This window comes from Narcine bancroftii, chromosome 2 (genome assembly GCF_036971445.1).
Source record: "Narcine bancroftii isolate sNarBan1 chromosome 2, sNarBan1.hap1, whole genome shotgun sequence".
In the NCBI taxonomy this organism is placed as follows: domain Eukaryota; kingdom Metazoa; phylum Chordata; class Chondrichthyes; order Torpediniformes; family Narcinidae; genus Narcine; species Narcine bancroftii.
In genome coordinates this window covers 341188813-341204072 of record NC_091470.1, presented here as the reverse complement: position 1 = coordinate 341204072, position 15260 = coordinate 341188813, and the positions used below count along the sequence as shown (strand labels likewise).

The 15260-nt window shown below is 45.2% G+C and overlaps 1 protein-coding gene across 1 annotated transcript in view; it reads right to left on the bottom strand.

Annotated features, from left to right (window-relative positions):
- Positions 1–15260, bottom strand: part of tg (thyroglobulin) — a 344749-nt gene that overhangs the window by 28952 nt on the left and 300537 nt on the right. Inside the window, exon 46 of the mRNA XM_069915700.1 lies at positions 6979–7086. Coding sequence (XP_069771801.1) covers positions 6979–7086 — 108 coding nt within the window. The remainder of the gene's footprint in view (positions 1–6978; positions 7087–15260) is intronic.

Genomic DNA, 15260 nt, shown 5'->3' with positions numbered 1-15260 from the left:
TCAGGGATGTCTCTGATAGAATCCACAGCATTCTGGAGAGGGAGGGTGAGCTGTCATAAGTTCTAGTTCACGTGGGGACCAATGACTTAGTTAGAAGTGGGTACGATGCCCTGAAAAGGGATTACATAGAGTTAGGGAAGAAGTTGAAAAGCAGGACCTCAAAGGTGGCAATCTCAGGATTGCTGCCTGTGCCAAGTGCTAGGAAGTTGTGGAGGATGAATGTGGCTCAGGAGCTGGGGCAGGGGGCAGAAGTTTTGATTGCTGGATCATTGGGATCTCTTCTGGGGAAAGTCAGACCTGTACAAAAAGGATGTGCTGCACTTGAACTGGAGGGGGACCAATATCCTGATGGGCAGGTTTGCTAGAGCTGTAGAGGAGGGTTTAAACTAGTTTGGCAGGGGGGTGGGAATCAGAATAACACCTAGACTGGAAGGTACAGAATGAAAATATAAACGGAGGGAGGAAGGTAAAGGTAGTTGGTTTAAAAAAAAATATGTGGAGGACAGTCTCTCAAGTGGATATATTTTAATGCAAGGAGCATAGTAAATAAGGAAGATGAGCTTAAGGCACAGATGGCCACATGGAAATACGATATTGTGGCCATCAGTGAAACTTGGTGGCAGGAAGGGCATGTTTGGCAGATAAATATTCTAGGATTCTGTTGTTTTAGGCATGATAGAACAGGGGGATAAAAGGTGGAGGAGTTGCATTGCTTATGAGAGAGTGCTGTGGCAGGATGGTTTGGTGGGATCATCCAGTGGAATTGAGGAATGGCGGAGGCATGAATACATTAATGAGGGTGTATTATAGACCACCAAATGGGCTGATGGAATTAGAGGAGGAAATTTGTAAGGAGATTGCATATATGTGTAATAAACACAAAGTGGTAGTTATGGGAGATTTCAACTTTCCAAACATTAACTGGGATGCCTATACAGTAAGAGGGCTGAATGGGGTAGAGTTTAAGTGTATTCAGGAAAGTTTTCTGAATCAATGCATAGAAGAACCAACTTGAAGGGGTAGTATTGTTCCTCCTATTAGGGAATGAGGTAGGTCAGGTAACAGTTGGGGAACCCTTCGGGTCTAGTGATAACAATACTATTAGTTTTAGGCTAGTAATGGAAAAAAATAGAGGTGGGCCGAAGGTTGAGATTCTTGATTGGAAGAAAGCAAATTCTGAGGGTATGAGAAGATTGAGGGTGTGGATTGGGATGTTATTTTCAGGTAAGAATCTAGCTGATAAATGGAGGATATTCAAAGAAGTCTGAGAGCGCAGCATTGGTATGTCCCCATAAGGATTAAAGGAAATGTTAGAAACTGTAGGGAGCCTTGGTTTTCGAAAGATATTGGGAACTTGGTTTGGAGGAAGAAGGATGTGTACAAAGGTATAAATAGCAAGGAAGGGATGAACTACTTGACGAATACAAGGAAAGTTTTTAAGAAGGAAATTAGAATGGCTAAAAGGAGATACAAAGCTGCTTTGGCAGGAAAAGTAAAAAATATATAAGTTTCTATAAGTATATTAAAAGTAAAAGAATAGTAAGGGATAAAATTGAATCCCTTGAAGATGAGGGTGGTAGACTCTGTGAGAAGCCAGAGGAGATGGATTAAACTTTAAACTATTCTTCACTATTTACTAAGGAAAAGAATGTTGAGCCAGATGAAGTGAAGAAATATGGTAGGGAGCTCATGGATAATATAAGAATTATTGAGGAGGTAGTGTTGGCTATATTGAAAAAGATCAAGGTGGATAAATCTCCACATCCTGACAAAATATTCCCAAGGATCCTGAGAGAGGTTACTGAACAAATAGTGTGACTGTTGACAGAAATATTTAAAATGTCACAGGCCTCAGGAGAAGTGCCAAAGGACTGGAGGGGGCTCATGTTGTTCTGCTGTTCAAAAAAGATCCAAAAGTAGACCGGGTAATTATAGGCCTGTAAGTCTGATGTCAGTGGTGGATAAATTAATGGAAAGTGTTCTTAGAGATGGTATTTACAACTATTTGGAAAGACAGGGATTGATTTGGAGTAGTCAGTATGGTTTTTTACATGGTAGATCATCTCTGAAAAATCTTGCAGTGTTTTTCGAGGGGGGTTACTAAAAAGGTTGAGGGGAAGACGGTGAAATGTTGTCTATTTGGACTTTAAGGATTTTGATAAAGATTCCCCATAGGAGGTTAGCAGGGAAGGTGGAAGTATCGGGTATTAATGAAGAAGTATTGAAATGGATTCAGCAAAGGTTGTGTGGGAGAAGCCAATGAGTAGTGGTGGAAAATTGTCAAATTGAAGGCGGGTCTCAAGTGGAGTGCCTCGGGGATCGGAAATGGGGCCCACTGCTGTTTGCCATATATAAATTATCTAGATGATAAGGTGGAAAATAGGATTAGTAAATTTGATGACGATACAAAGGTTGAGGGTGTTGTGGACAGTGAGAAAGATTATTAAAGCTTACAGGGTAATATAGGACAGTTAAAAGAGTGGGCTGAAAGATGGCAGATGGAGTTTAATACTGTTAAATGTGAGGTGCTACATTTTGGTAGGACTAATCAAAATAGGACATGCACATTAAATGGTAGCCATTTGAGGAGTGCAGTAGAACAAAGGATTTGCATAATTCTCTGAAAGTTGAATCCTATGTGGATAGGGTGGTGAAAAAGGAATTTAGTATGTTGGCATTCATAAATCAGAATTTAGAACACAAGAGTTGGGATGTTATTTTGAAATTATACAAGACATTGGTGAGGCCAAATTTGGAATATTGTGTGCAGTTTTAGTTGCCAAATTACAGGAAGGATACAAATAGTATAGAGTGCTGAGGAGATTTAAGAGAATGTTGCTGGGGTTTGAGTTACAGGTAACGGTTGAGCAGGCTAGGACTTTATTCTATGGAGTGTAGAACGTTGATGGGTGATTTGATAGAGGTATTCAAAATTATAAGGGGGACAGATGGAGACAATGTGGATTGGCTTTTTCCACAGAGTGGGGAAGATTCAAACAAGAGGGCATAAATTGAGAGTAAAAGGGGAAATGTTTAAGGGAAACATAAGGGGGAATTACTTCATGCAGAGTGTGGTGGGGGTATGGAATGAACTTGCAGCACTGGTGGTAGAAGGGAGATCGATCTTAATATTCAAGGATAGGATGGATAGGTATATGGACAGGAGAGGTGTTGAGGGTTATGGGCCAAATGCAGGTCAGTTGGACTAGGTGGCAAATGATGTTCAAAATGGACTAGTAGGCATGTTCTGTGCTGTAAATTGTTATATAGTTATTTTAGAGAGATATCTAGGACTGACCATCTTGGATTGTGGACTTCAGGAACACAAAAATGACCACCCTCCACTAAACATCAACAACCCTGTAGTAGAGAGAATGGAGAGTACCAAGTTCCTTGGAGTTCATTTAACCAGTGGCCTATCATGGACATTTAACATCTCACTTGTCAGGAAGGTGAGACAGTGACTGCAGTTCCTGAGAAGACTGAAGTGGGCAAGGCCACTGGCCACCATTATGTCAATAATGTATAGGACCTCCATCGAGAGTGTCCTAGCTAGTTGCATCACAGTTGGTTGCTGCAGGAAAATGGATTGGAGTCATTCTACAGGAACATGAATGGCAGAGAGCATCAGTGGAGCCTCCCTCATTCATGTGATCTACCAGAATTGTTGTCTGAAGAGGGCATGCAAAACCATTGAAGGTATCCTCAACCCTGAATGCAGCATCTTGTAGCTGCTCATGTCAGGGAAGAGATACAGGAGTATCAGAGCCTGCAGCACCAAATTGAAGAATAGCTTCTTCCTACAGGTAGTGAGAATGCTGAACGACCAAAGGAACTGCTCACAATACTATCCAAGACTTTTTAATGTACAAAACAATATTTATTTACTTGGCCTGCGTATGTACATTATATCTGGTAGTACCTGCATGTTTTACACCAAGGACTGTAAAATGCTGTTTCAATGGGTTGTACTTATACCTGTTTAATCAGATGATGATGCCCGACCGCCTCGCCCTCGTGCCCGACCGCCTCGCCCTCGTGCCCGACCGCCTCGCCCTCGTGCCCGACCGCCTCGCCCTCGTGCCCGACCGCCTCGCCCTCGTGCCCGACCGCCTCGCCCTCGTGCCCGACCGCCTCGCCCTCGTGCCCGACCGCCTCGCCCTCGTGCCCGACCGCCTCGCCCTCGTGCCCGACCGCCTCGCCCTCGTGCCCGACCGCCTCGCCCTCGTGCCCGACCGCCTCGCCCTCGTGCCCGACCGCCTCGCCCTCGTGCCCGACCGCCTCGCCCTCGTGCCCGACCGCCTCGCCCTCGTGCCCGACCGCCTCGCCCTCGTGCCCGACCGCCTCGCCCTCGTGCCCGACCGCCTCGCCCTCGTGCCCGACCGCCTCGCCCTCGTGCCCGACCGCCTCGCCCTCGTGCCCGACCGCCTCGCCCTCGTGCCCGACCGCCTCGCCCTCGTGCCCGACCGCCTCGCCCTCGTGCCCGACCGCCTCACCCTCGTGCCCGACCGCCTCGCCCTCGTGCCCGACCGCCTCGCCCTCGTGCCCGACCGCCTCGCCCTCGTGCCCGACCGCCTCGCCCTCTCTATGGATGCTGCTGAGTTGCTCCAGGATCTTTCTGTCTTGCACCAGACCTAATCATCTGCAGATTTTCTTGTTTTCCCTCCAAATCTTTCCTATCCATGCTTTTATCCAAATTATTTTCAATGTTACAAATGTGCCCACCTCTACCATTTTCTCTTCTCACATACATCTTATTCGTATTCCCTTCAAATCTTGTCCCCTCTCATCTTAAGCAGCTTCACAGTCAGATTTATTTTCATTTTGCTATGTGAACACTTCAGACCTCTGTCTCCAAGAATATTCCAGGACTTTGTGACGTTTGACAAAAGCCAAACCCAGACCTTCTCAAAATATCCAGTCGTGTTTTTATATCATTACAATGTTTAAAAAAAAATCATGTCAGCAGATAAAATAATGGGCAGAATCTGATCCCTTTATCCCTCAAATCTGCACAGCTAGTTCACTAATGGAGAGAGAACCTACTATCTTTATTTGAGTTATTTAAAATTTAATTCTAGTCCCACTATTTTTTGTCTAATATTTTTATTGAATTTTATAAAATAGTACATCAATACAAACCTAGGAACGATGATTTATAAACTATAATAGAGCAAGCAAGCAAGCACGATGTCAGAAAAAAATATTTATTATGCAATGGTATTATAGGTAAATTGAAAAAAGGAAAAAGAGAAAAAAAACAATATAATTAACTAATCTAAACCCCCAAGCAATTCCTGAATTGTATGGCAATATAGAGGGAAAAAATAACTGCCAGTAAAAATAAAAAGAAACACAATCCTAATGAACCTAATTAAGATTCTCATTAGGGATGTGAAAATAATTAAAAAAATCCCCAAAGATTGAAAATGTTTATATTTGAGCCACTTATGGAACATAATTTTCTCCAAAGTTAAATATGACATCATATCATGTAACCATTGTCTATGAGTGGGTGGGGCAGCATCTTACCCTCTGATCAAAATAACTCCTCTCACAAGAGTGGCAAACATTAATACATGACATTGAAATGAAGACCATTTCACCGCCCTCTGTTCAGCCGCCCCAAAGGCCCTCTGTTCAGCCGCCCCAAAGGCCCTCTGTTCAGCCGCCCCAAAGGCCCTCTGTTCAGCCGCCCCAAAGGCCCTCTGTTCAGCCGCCCCAAAGGCCCTCTGTTCAGCCACCCCAAAGGCCCTCTGTTCAGCCGCCCCAAAGGCCCTCTGTTCAGCCGCCCCAAAGGCCCTCTGTTCAGCCGCCCCAAAGGCCCTCTGTTCAGCCGCCCCAAAGGCCCTCTGTTCAGCCGCCCCAAAGGCCCTCTGTTCAGCCGCCCCAAAGGCCCTCTGTTCAGCCGCCCCAAAGGCCCTCTGTTCAGCCGCCCCAAAGGCCCTCTGTTCAGCCGCCCCAAAGGCCCTCTGTTCAGCCGCCCCAAAGGCCCTCTGTTCAGCCGCCCCAAAGGCCCTCTGTTCAGCCGCCCCAAAGGCCCTCTGTTCAGCCGCCCCAAAGGCCCTCTGTTCAGCCGCCCCAAAGGCCCTCTGTTCAGCCGCCCCAAAGGCCCTCTGTTCAGCCGCCCCAAAGGCCCTCTGTTCAGCCGCCCCAAAGGCCCTCTGTTCAGCCGCCCCAAAGGCCCTCTGTTCAGCCGCCCCAAAGGCCCTCTGTTCAGCCGCCCCAAAGGCCCTCTGTTCAGCCGCCCCAAAGGCCCTCTGTTCAGCCGCCCCAAAGGCCCTCTGTTCAGCCGCCCCAAAGGCCCTCTGTTCAGCCGCCCCAAAGGCCCTCTGTTCAGCCGCCCCAAAGGCCCTCTGTTCAGCCGCCCCAAAGGCCCTCTGTTCAGCCGCCCCAAAGGCCCTCTGTTCAGCCGCCCCAAAGGCCCTCTGTTCAGCCGCCCCAAAGGCCCTCTGTTCAGCCGCCCCAAAGGCCCTCTGTTCAGCCGCCCCAAAGGCCCTCTGTTCAGCCGCCCCAAAGGCCCTCTGTTCAGCCGCCCCAAAGGCCCTCTGTTCAGCCGCCTCAAACCCGGCCACCAATGGGTCTGGTGCTAGGTTAACATTAATAATTATTGATAAAATATGAAAAACCTCTTCTCAATACTTGGCAAGGGTCGAACAAGGCTAAAACATATGAATTAACAATCCTTCCTCATTGTTACACGTGTCACAGAAAGAGCTAATGATAGGGTAAATACTAATTAATTTAACTTTAGAAATATAAGCTCTATGCATAACTTTGAATTGTAACGGTGAGTGACAGGCACAAAGAGATGCCCTACCATCTCAATTAGCCTAAGAATCCTCTCAGTTGATTTAAACAGTGCTTCAAGAGAAATGAAGACCATGCATAGTGCTAACTTGGAAATGGGCAATAAATACTCATCTCTTCTGTAAATTAATAAAATAGACAGTTGGAAGGATTCTCTAGTTTTCTTACCTGTGCTGAGAGGGACTTTTGGGTACGTGGTACATGAAGACATTGGCTTGTGTGCTATTAGACCAATGAGTGGCCATCCTTATGACAGGGCAGATGATAAAATAGTCCCTGTGAAGAAACAGAACACAAAGAGATTGTGATCCCAAGTGATATAAATGTACAAGAATATAACAGTTGGACATTTAGCACTTCGCTATACAGAAAAAAACATGTTAATTGCATAAAGGGCACAGAAATGACAAGAGGGAAGACAAAAGATTTAGGAAAAAATAAAAGTAATTTAAGGAACATTAATCCAAATAATAAAATATTTTGTAAGTACATAAAAATAATAAAAATTGTGCAAATTAAGGAATTTGTGATGGGATAAAATCTGAGGAAATATTTTAACAATGATAGAACATGAAATAATTAGTTAACCCACCCACCCAATTTATATACATCACAAACAACTGATCCCTGGGAAACACCACTGGTCAGTCTCCAGCCAGAGTAGCATCTTTTCACCATTTATCTTCTCTGCACAAGCCAATTTCAAGAAACTATCAATTCTCTGTAGATCTCAGAATTAAGTTTGTCATGAAGTTTGTTGATTTGCAGCAACTGTATTGTGCATTAGAAGTGCAAAAATTTCTATCAATTACATCAGTAATTGATAGAAATACATCCTTATTTCAAAATAAATAGTGCAAAAGAAGATTAAAAAAAAAAGTGATGTAGTGTCTGTCATTCATTATCCATTCAGAAATCTGATGGGAAAGGGGAAGAACTGTTTTTGTAACATTGGGTGTTCATCTTCAGGCTCTTGTACCTCCTTCCCGAAGGTAGCAGAGTGAAGAAGGCTAAGGCTGGGTGATGGAGGTCCTTGATGACAGAGAATGCTTTCTTTCGACACGGCCTCTGAAAGATGTCCTTAATAGACTGAAGACTAATGTCCATGATGGCACTGGCTGAGTTTACAATCCTCTGTAGCCTTTCTCTATCCTGTGCATTGGCACCTCCATACCAGACAGTGATGCACCAGTCAGACTGTTCTCCACGGTACACCTGCAGAAATTTGCAAGAGTTTTTGGTGACCTAACAAATTGCCTCAGATTCTAAGTGAAGTATAGCCGCTGGCAAACCTTCTTCATGATGGCATTGATATGACGGTCCCAGGATAAATCTTTGGAGATGATAACACCCAGGAATTTGAAGTTCTTCACCATCTCCACTGCCGACCTTTGATTATTGGTTTGTGTTTTTTCCTGGTTTACCTTTCCTGAAATCCACAATTGGTTCCTTAATTTTGCTAACATTGAGTGCAAATTTAAAATTTAGACTTTCAGCACGGTAACAGGCCATTTCAGCCCATGAGCCTGTGTCGTCCAGTTACACCCAATAACTCCTGGTACGTTTCGAACGGTAGGAGTGTACTAATATGTTTTCCTCCATTGTATAGCCCCTACCAGTTACTGTGTATATGAGGCTGGCCCGCCCATTAATGACTCATCCCTTAAGTCTCCTCCCCTTTTGCCCTGGCCACAAAGGTCATGTTACCTCCCCCTTTCTGGCAGTCCTGTACCTGGAATTGGGCCAGCCAAAGTCTTTTTTGCATTAAAGCCTATTGTTTCTGTAGGTTATCTGGTTTCCTCCCTGATAGAGCCTATCAGGGAGGAAACCAGAGCCCATGGAGAAAACCAATGCAGGCAGCGCGGGATTTGAATTTGTCCTGATCGCTGGCACTGCAACAGTATTGCACTAACCGCTATGCTAACTGTTGTATTGACAGCATTCAACTAGCTGATCTGACTCCTGTATCCTTCATTGCCACCTGTAATTCTGCCAACAACTGTACAATATACAAGGGGCTGCACCTCTGAATCAGCCTACATGAAGGACCTTGTCAAATGCCTTACTAAAGTCCATGTAGACAACATTTACTGGCCTACCTTCATTAACCACCTTTGTCACCTCCATTTAAAAAAAAAACTCAGTCAACTGATTATCTGGAATCGGACCATGACTTTCTAAATGTGCCCAAGATGGTGGACTCCGGGAGAGCAATGAACTCATGCAGGGAACTAGAGAAGGAGAACCCCACTGAGAAGGAAGAGCCTGGGAGAGACTCTATAGGGTAGAATGCCACAACAGCAGACCAATGAGGGGCCTGGCAGCAGAAGGCCTCATACTGGGCTGAAGGCTGCTCATGGGAATGTGGTATTAGCTCAGGATTCATGAGGGTGTTTATGGTGAGCAGGGCTACTGAAGGGCCTCTTGCATTAACGGCGTCAGTTCAGAACTTGGTGATGAGGAGGATGACTCGCATGCCTGGAGCTCAGGTTCATCCCTAAAACAGACAGAAGGTCATGGGAGCGCAGGAGGCAGGCCACTGAGAAGGCGATGAGATCCAAGGATGTTCGTTGTCTCTGAAGGGACTCTCTGACAGATTCTTCCCCTCCGCCATCAAGGTTCTGAATGGACAATGAACCAGAGACACCTATTTTCTCCTCTTTTGAACTAATTATTTATTTGTAAATAATGTTGTAATGTGCTTTGAAAGAACCAAAAGACTTGTTGATCCAAACCAAGGCTTTTATTAACTAAAAGACTGGAGCATATCACAAGTAGGCCGACCAGTCCAGAATGGCCTGGTCTGGCTAGGAGCAATCCTTTAAGACCTGCCAGTAGGTGTGGCTACATGCTCAGCCAATCACAGTCATCCTACACTACCATCTGTACATGCGTACATACACACATTGGTGATAGAATCTGTACTATCACAAATGTATTTATGGAAATATAACATAGCAATTTTTGTACCTGTAACAGTATGGCTGCTCTCAAACAACAAATTTTGTGACACATGTTCATGACAATAAACCTAATTCTGATTCTCTTTCTTTCCTTGGTAGAGGTGCCAGGCTGGTCGTCTCTTTTTGTGCCTCTGCGGGCAAACATTCAGAAACAGATTTTGTGTATTATGTACATAAATATAAAGGAACCTTGAACACTGAACTGCCAGTCCTATCCTCCTTGCTGCTAATTCTCTATAGTGGCCACAACATCATCATTATGAGACCCATCCAGACTCCAAGTTCATCTCCCTTATCTCCCTTCCCCACAACACTCCTTGCATTAAAATAAACATATTTATGCCCATCATTCTTGCTGTGACCATTTATCAGTCCTGTCCTGCTTTTCAGATTTACTTGCCATGGCACCTGTCATCCCCTCGTTTCCTCCACTTGCTGCCCTGATGGTATAGAAACATAGAAACATAGAAGATAGGAGCAGGAGTAGGTCATTCGACCCTTCGAGCCTGCTCCGCCATTCAACGAGATCATGGCTGATCTTAAAGTTCAGTACCCCGTCCCCACCTTCTCTCCGTAACCTTTAATACCCTTAAACTGAAGGAATATATCTAATTCGCTCTTAAATATATTTAATGAACCTGCCTCTACTGCCCTCTGTGGCAATGAATTCCACAGATTCACCACCCTCTGGGTAAAGAAATTCCTCCTCATCTCGGTCCTAAATGGTTTGCCTATTATCCTCAAACCATGGCCCCCGGTTCTGGATTTTCCCATCATTGGAAACATCCCATCTGCATCTATTCTGTCCAGTCCTGCCAGAATTTTATATGTCTCTATGAGATCCCCTCTCAATCTTCTAAACTCCAGCGAGTACAATCCCAATTTGCGCAATCTTTCCTCATAAGTCATTCCTGCCATTCCAGGTATCAGCTTGGTGAATCGCCTCTGCACTCCCTCCATTGCAAGAACATCCTTCCTTAGATAAGGTGACCAAAACTGCACACAATACTCCAGGTGTGGTCTCACCAAGGCCCTGTACAGCTGCAGTAAGGTATCTTTGTTCCTATACTCAAACCCTCTTGATATGAAGGCCAACATACCATTTGCCTTTTTAACCGCCTGCTGTACCTGCATGCTCGCCTTCAGAGACTGGTGTACAAGTACCCCAGGTCTCTCTGCACTTCCTGATCTCCCAATCTATTGCCATTCAAATAGTAATCCGCCCTCCGGTTTGTATTACCAAAGTGGATAACCTCACATTTATCCACATTGTAGTGCATTTGCCATGTATCTGCCCAGTCCCTCAATTTATACAAATCACACTGGAGCTTCCTGACCCCCTCTTCAGTGCACACAACCCCTCCTAGCTTAATGTCGTCTGCAAATTTGGAGATATTACATCCAATCCCCTCATCCAGATCATTAATGTAAATTGTGAACAGCTGGGGTTCCAGTACAGATCTCTGTGGCACCCCACTGGTCACCGCCTGCCACTCAGAAAACGAGCCATTTATGCTACCCACCTCCCTGCCACTCTAGTTTAAACCCACCTGAGCAGCCTGAATGAATCTTCCTGTGTTCTCCTACAGTTCCAGTGTAACCTGTCCCTCTTGTACTGGTCCAACCTACCCTGGAAGAGAGTCTAATGATCCATGTATCTGAATCCCTCCCTTCTGCATCAGCTCCTTAGGCACAAATTAAACTTTTCACCTTACCAGTGCATGGCACAGGTAAAAGTCCTTGGATGACAACCCTGGAAGTTCTGCATTTTATCTTGCAACTTAACTCTCTAAACTCATTCTTCATGACCACACCTCCCTTCCTACCTGTGGCATTAGTACGATGGACCAAACCCTCCGGCTGCTCTCCATCCCCTCTGAGGGTCCTGTACCTGCTCAGAGGCATCCTGGACCCTGGCACCAGGGAGGCAACACACCATCCAAAGTCTTGTTTGCAGCTGCAATCTATGGAGTCTCCTCCCACTATCACCCTACCTGATTTCACCTTTTCCTGCTGAGCTTTTGAAGCTAACTTGTACACGTTATCAGAGATAGGTATATATCCACAATCAGTAAGTAACAAAACATTAATTATATTGGCTTTAAACAAATTTCCAACAACATTTTCTTTTAGACCTAAAACAGATGACTGGTTCCACAGAATAAGAAGACTGATTACAGACAGGGGGAGAGAGGCTGCTAATGGCCCCCAGGCCACAATATATTGGCTGTGAATCAGCACCATATTTTTTTTGTAGTGGCAACATAGAGAAATATTTCACCATAAATCTGCCATAAACTGTTGATCAAACAGTTCTGTGACTCTACCATTGATAAAACTTATTGGTTTTCATTGGGTTCCATGGAAGCCTTTGTATTCACTTAGATAATTGGTTTGACATCAGATAAAAGAAAGTTGGTTATTTCACCAACTATTCACCATATTGTTGATCAGCAGTTCAGACCGAAACCTGAAGCTCATCGCTAGACCTAGCATAGAGATCCCTACAAATTGACCTAACTCAACAGAACATTTAGTCATTGATGTGAGATTTTTCTACCTCACCGTTTGCTCTGCTTGGAATCCCTCAAAGGCAATACAGCTTGTACATTGAAACTCAATGACATGAGAAAAATTAAATTTGTATTCATTTTATTGTAATATCCTGCAGATACTGAACCAGCCTGCACTGAATTTTACAACCTAGTTTACTTTCATCCAAATTTTAATACTTATGAAGTTCCCTGCTGTTAAACATGAAAGGTCTTTTATTCCCCTGAGCACCCGTTAAATGTACAATTCAAATGGACATAGTTGGTATAAATGAAGCAAGTATCATTAATGCTGCTTCCAATTATAACAGCACCCGGGTTTGGCTCAAGTACACAGGGTAACTGGGGTGAGGCATAAACAGATGCAGCTGAAAGGCTCTACTGATCATTGGTCTTCCGTGCCAGTGAATCTATACTAAAGGCAAACATTGGGAGAGAGCCAATTGCAAGATTTTTTTTAAAACAGGGAATGGTAATGGATGACCATTAACATTGAATTGTGAACTTAAATCCTACCAAGATCGGCAAAAGCTTGAACAATTTCAGGATGCACATTTACATTATTTCCCCCCCCCTCCCCTACTGGATCTAACATCAATCACACCCAACCCCATAAGCCCTCTCTATCACCAACTTGCGTCTCACAACTTTTCCATGGGACTGTTCCAATGACAAGAACTCAGCTCCAACCTGGACCCAAATTTAATGGTAGTGAGCTGGTTTATATGGTAAATTAGTACCACTTGATAACATTGTTGATGGCATCTTTTAGCATATTACTGATGACTGAGCAGACTGCTTCGGCAATATTTGGCTGAACTGAATTTGTTTATTTAAATAAATGTTGTAGCAGGGTCGCTACGGTTATAGCTCGAGATATAATGGGATTATAGCTCGAGGTTGAAGAAGACTCTCACACATGTAATCGACACTGATTTTATTGGGCTGCAGCTCTTTTTATAGGCAGCTGGCCACGTCACCACCTGGGTGTGGCTTGAGCAGGACTGGCTGTCCTGGATGTGCAGGCCTGGATTAGACCCTCTGTGATCCCTCAAAGTGATTTGTCAATTCGACCGCTATTCTCGCATTCTATGGAAGCGAGCATCTCATCCCGCGAGTTGTTTGCTCAAACGCCATGTTTGACAGCTGTTTTCTGTGTTGGCCTGTGGAGTGGATTGCGATTTTCCTCCAGAACCGGAATCAGGACACTGTCTTTAGGAGGCCGACCCCTGTGTCGTGGGGTCGGGTGAGTGATTGGTTGGTTAAAGTACAAGTGGGCCAGTTTCAGCCAGTTGAGCATGAAGGTCTCTTCCCTTCCATCAATGTCCAACATGGAGGTGGAGTCATTGTGTTTGAAGACACAATATAGCCCTTCATAAAGCTGCTGAAGGGGTGGCCAGTGAGCCCAATGTCAGATGAATACATAGTAAGTCTGCAAAGTTCTTTGGAACAAAGTGTTGGCTTTCCCATGGGCTCTGGGCTTAACTGCAGAAAGTGAGCCCAGGCACTCGCGCATTTGAGACAATGTGGCCACTGGAAGCTCCCCCAAATCCTCAGAAGCCACCACGAATTTACTCGGGATGACCAGGGATGCTCCATAGACCAATGCTGCGGAAAATGCCTCGAGATCCTCCTTTGGGGTGGTATGGATGCCTAGGAGGACCCACAGGAGTTCATCAGCCTAGTTTGGTCTCTAGTCTTCAGGTGCCTGTAGAACCTCCCACCAACCTGTTGGTATGCAGTGGTGTGGTCGAGTTGAGTCCCCATGGCATTTTCAAAGCTGGTCCAGAGGCTGGAGGTGAATTGGGCCCTCCAGTCAGATGTTAAGTGTTTGGGGACCCAAAAATGTGCCACCCAGGTGTTCAGTAATACTCGTACACACGCTTCTGAGGAGATTTCAGGTAGCAGCACTACTTCTGGCCATCTAGTCATCCAGTTGACCATGGTCAACAGATAACATGCACCTCTGGATATAGGTAGGGGGCCCCACAATGTCTATGTACACATGGCTGAAACGATGGCGTGCTGATTCGAAAGGCTGTGGAGGGGTCTGGACCTTGGATGTCTGGCACTAAGTACATGATTTGGTCCACTGAGTGACCACTTTGTGGAGGCTATGCCAAATATACCTGTTGGCCACCATTTTAACTGTAGTCCTGATAGTAGGGGTGTGCCAAATTGTGGATTGAATTTGAAACTCTCCCCCTCCATGCAGTCGGAATGACGGGGCACGGTTTACCAGTTGAGGTGTTGCAGAGCAGTATGCGTTTACCTGGGGCAATATGTATGTCCCAGTGTTTGGTACACCGGTATGTCAGGGTCTGCCTGCTGTGCATCCGCCAGGGCCGCATAGTCAATACCTGGGCAGGGTCATGCACCACTAGGATAGCCAGACTGGATAGGGCATCAGCTACCACATTGGACTTGCCAGTGATATGGTCAGTGTCTGTCCAAAATTCAGATACTTAGTGCCGCTGTTGCCTGACTGATCATGGGTCTGACACAGTGCTGAAAGCAAAAGTAAGTGGTTTGTGGTTCCTGTCCTCCAGGAAGTAATGGAAATGCCAAATTGCCAGATATAACACTAACAGCTCCCTATCAAAGGCACTGTACATGAGCTCTGGCAGCCTGAGAGATTTACTGAAAAAAAAACCAGTGGCTGTTACTGTCCATTAACCATTTGCTCAAGTACAGCTCCCGATCGCTCTGCTGGAGTCATCTACTGTGAGGGTGGTCAGGCCTTCTGCGTTCGGGTGCACAAGGAGGATGGCCTTAGCTACAGTGACTTGGAAAGCCTTGGTCACCTCCTGAGTGCATTGAAAGTCTTTACTGGGCCCTGCCACAAGGGGAAATAAGGGGCTCATGATGTGCAAATATAAAGCGATGATAAAAATTGACCATACCTGCGAACTCTTGCAAGCTCCTCATGGTTGAT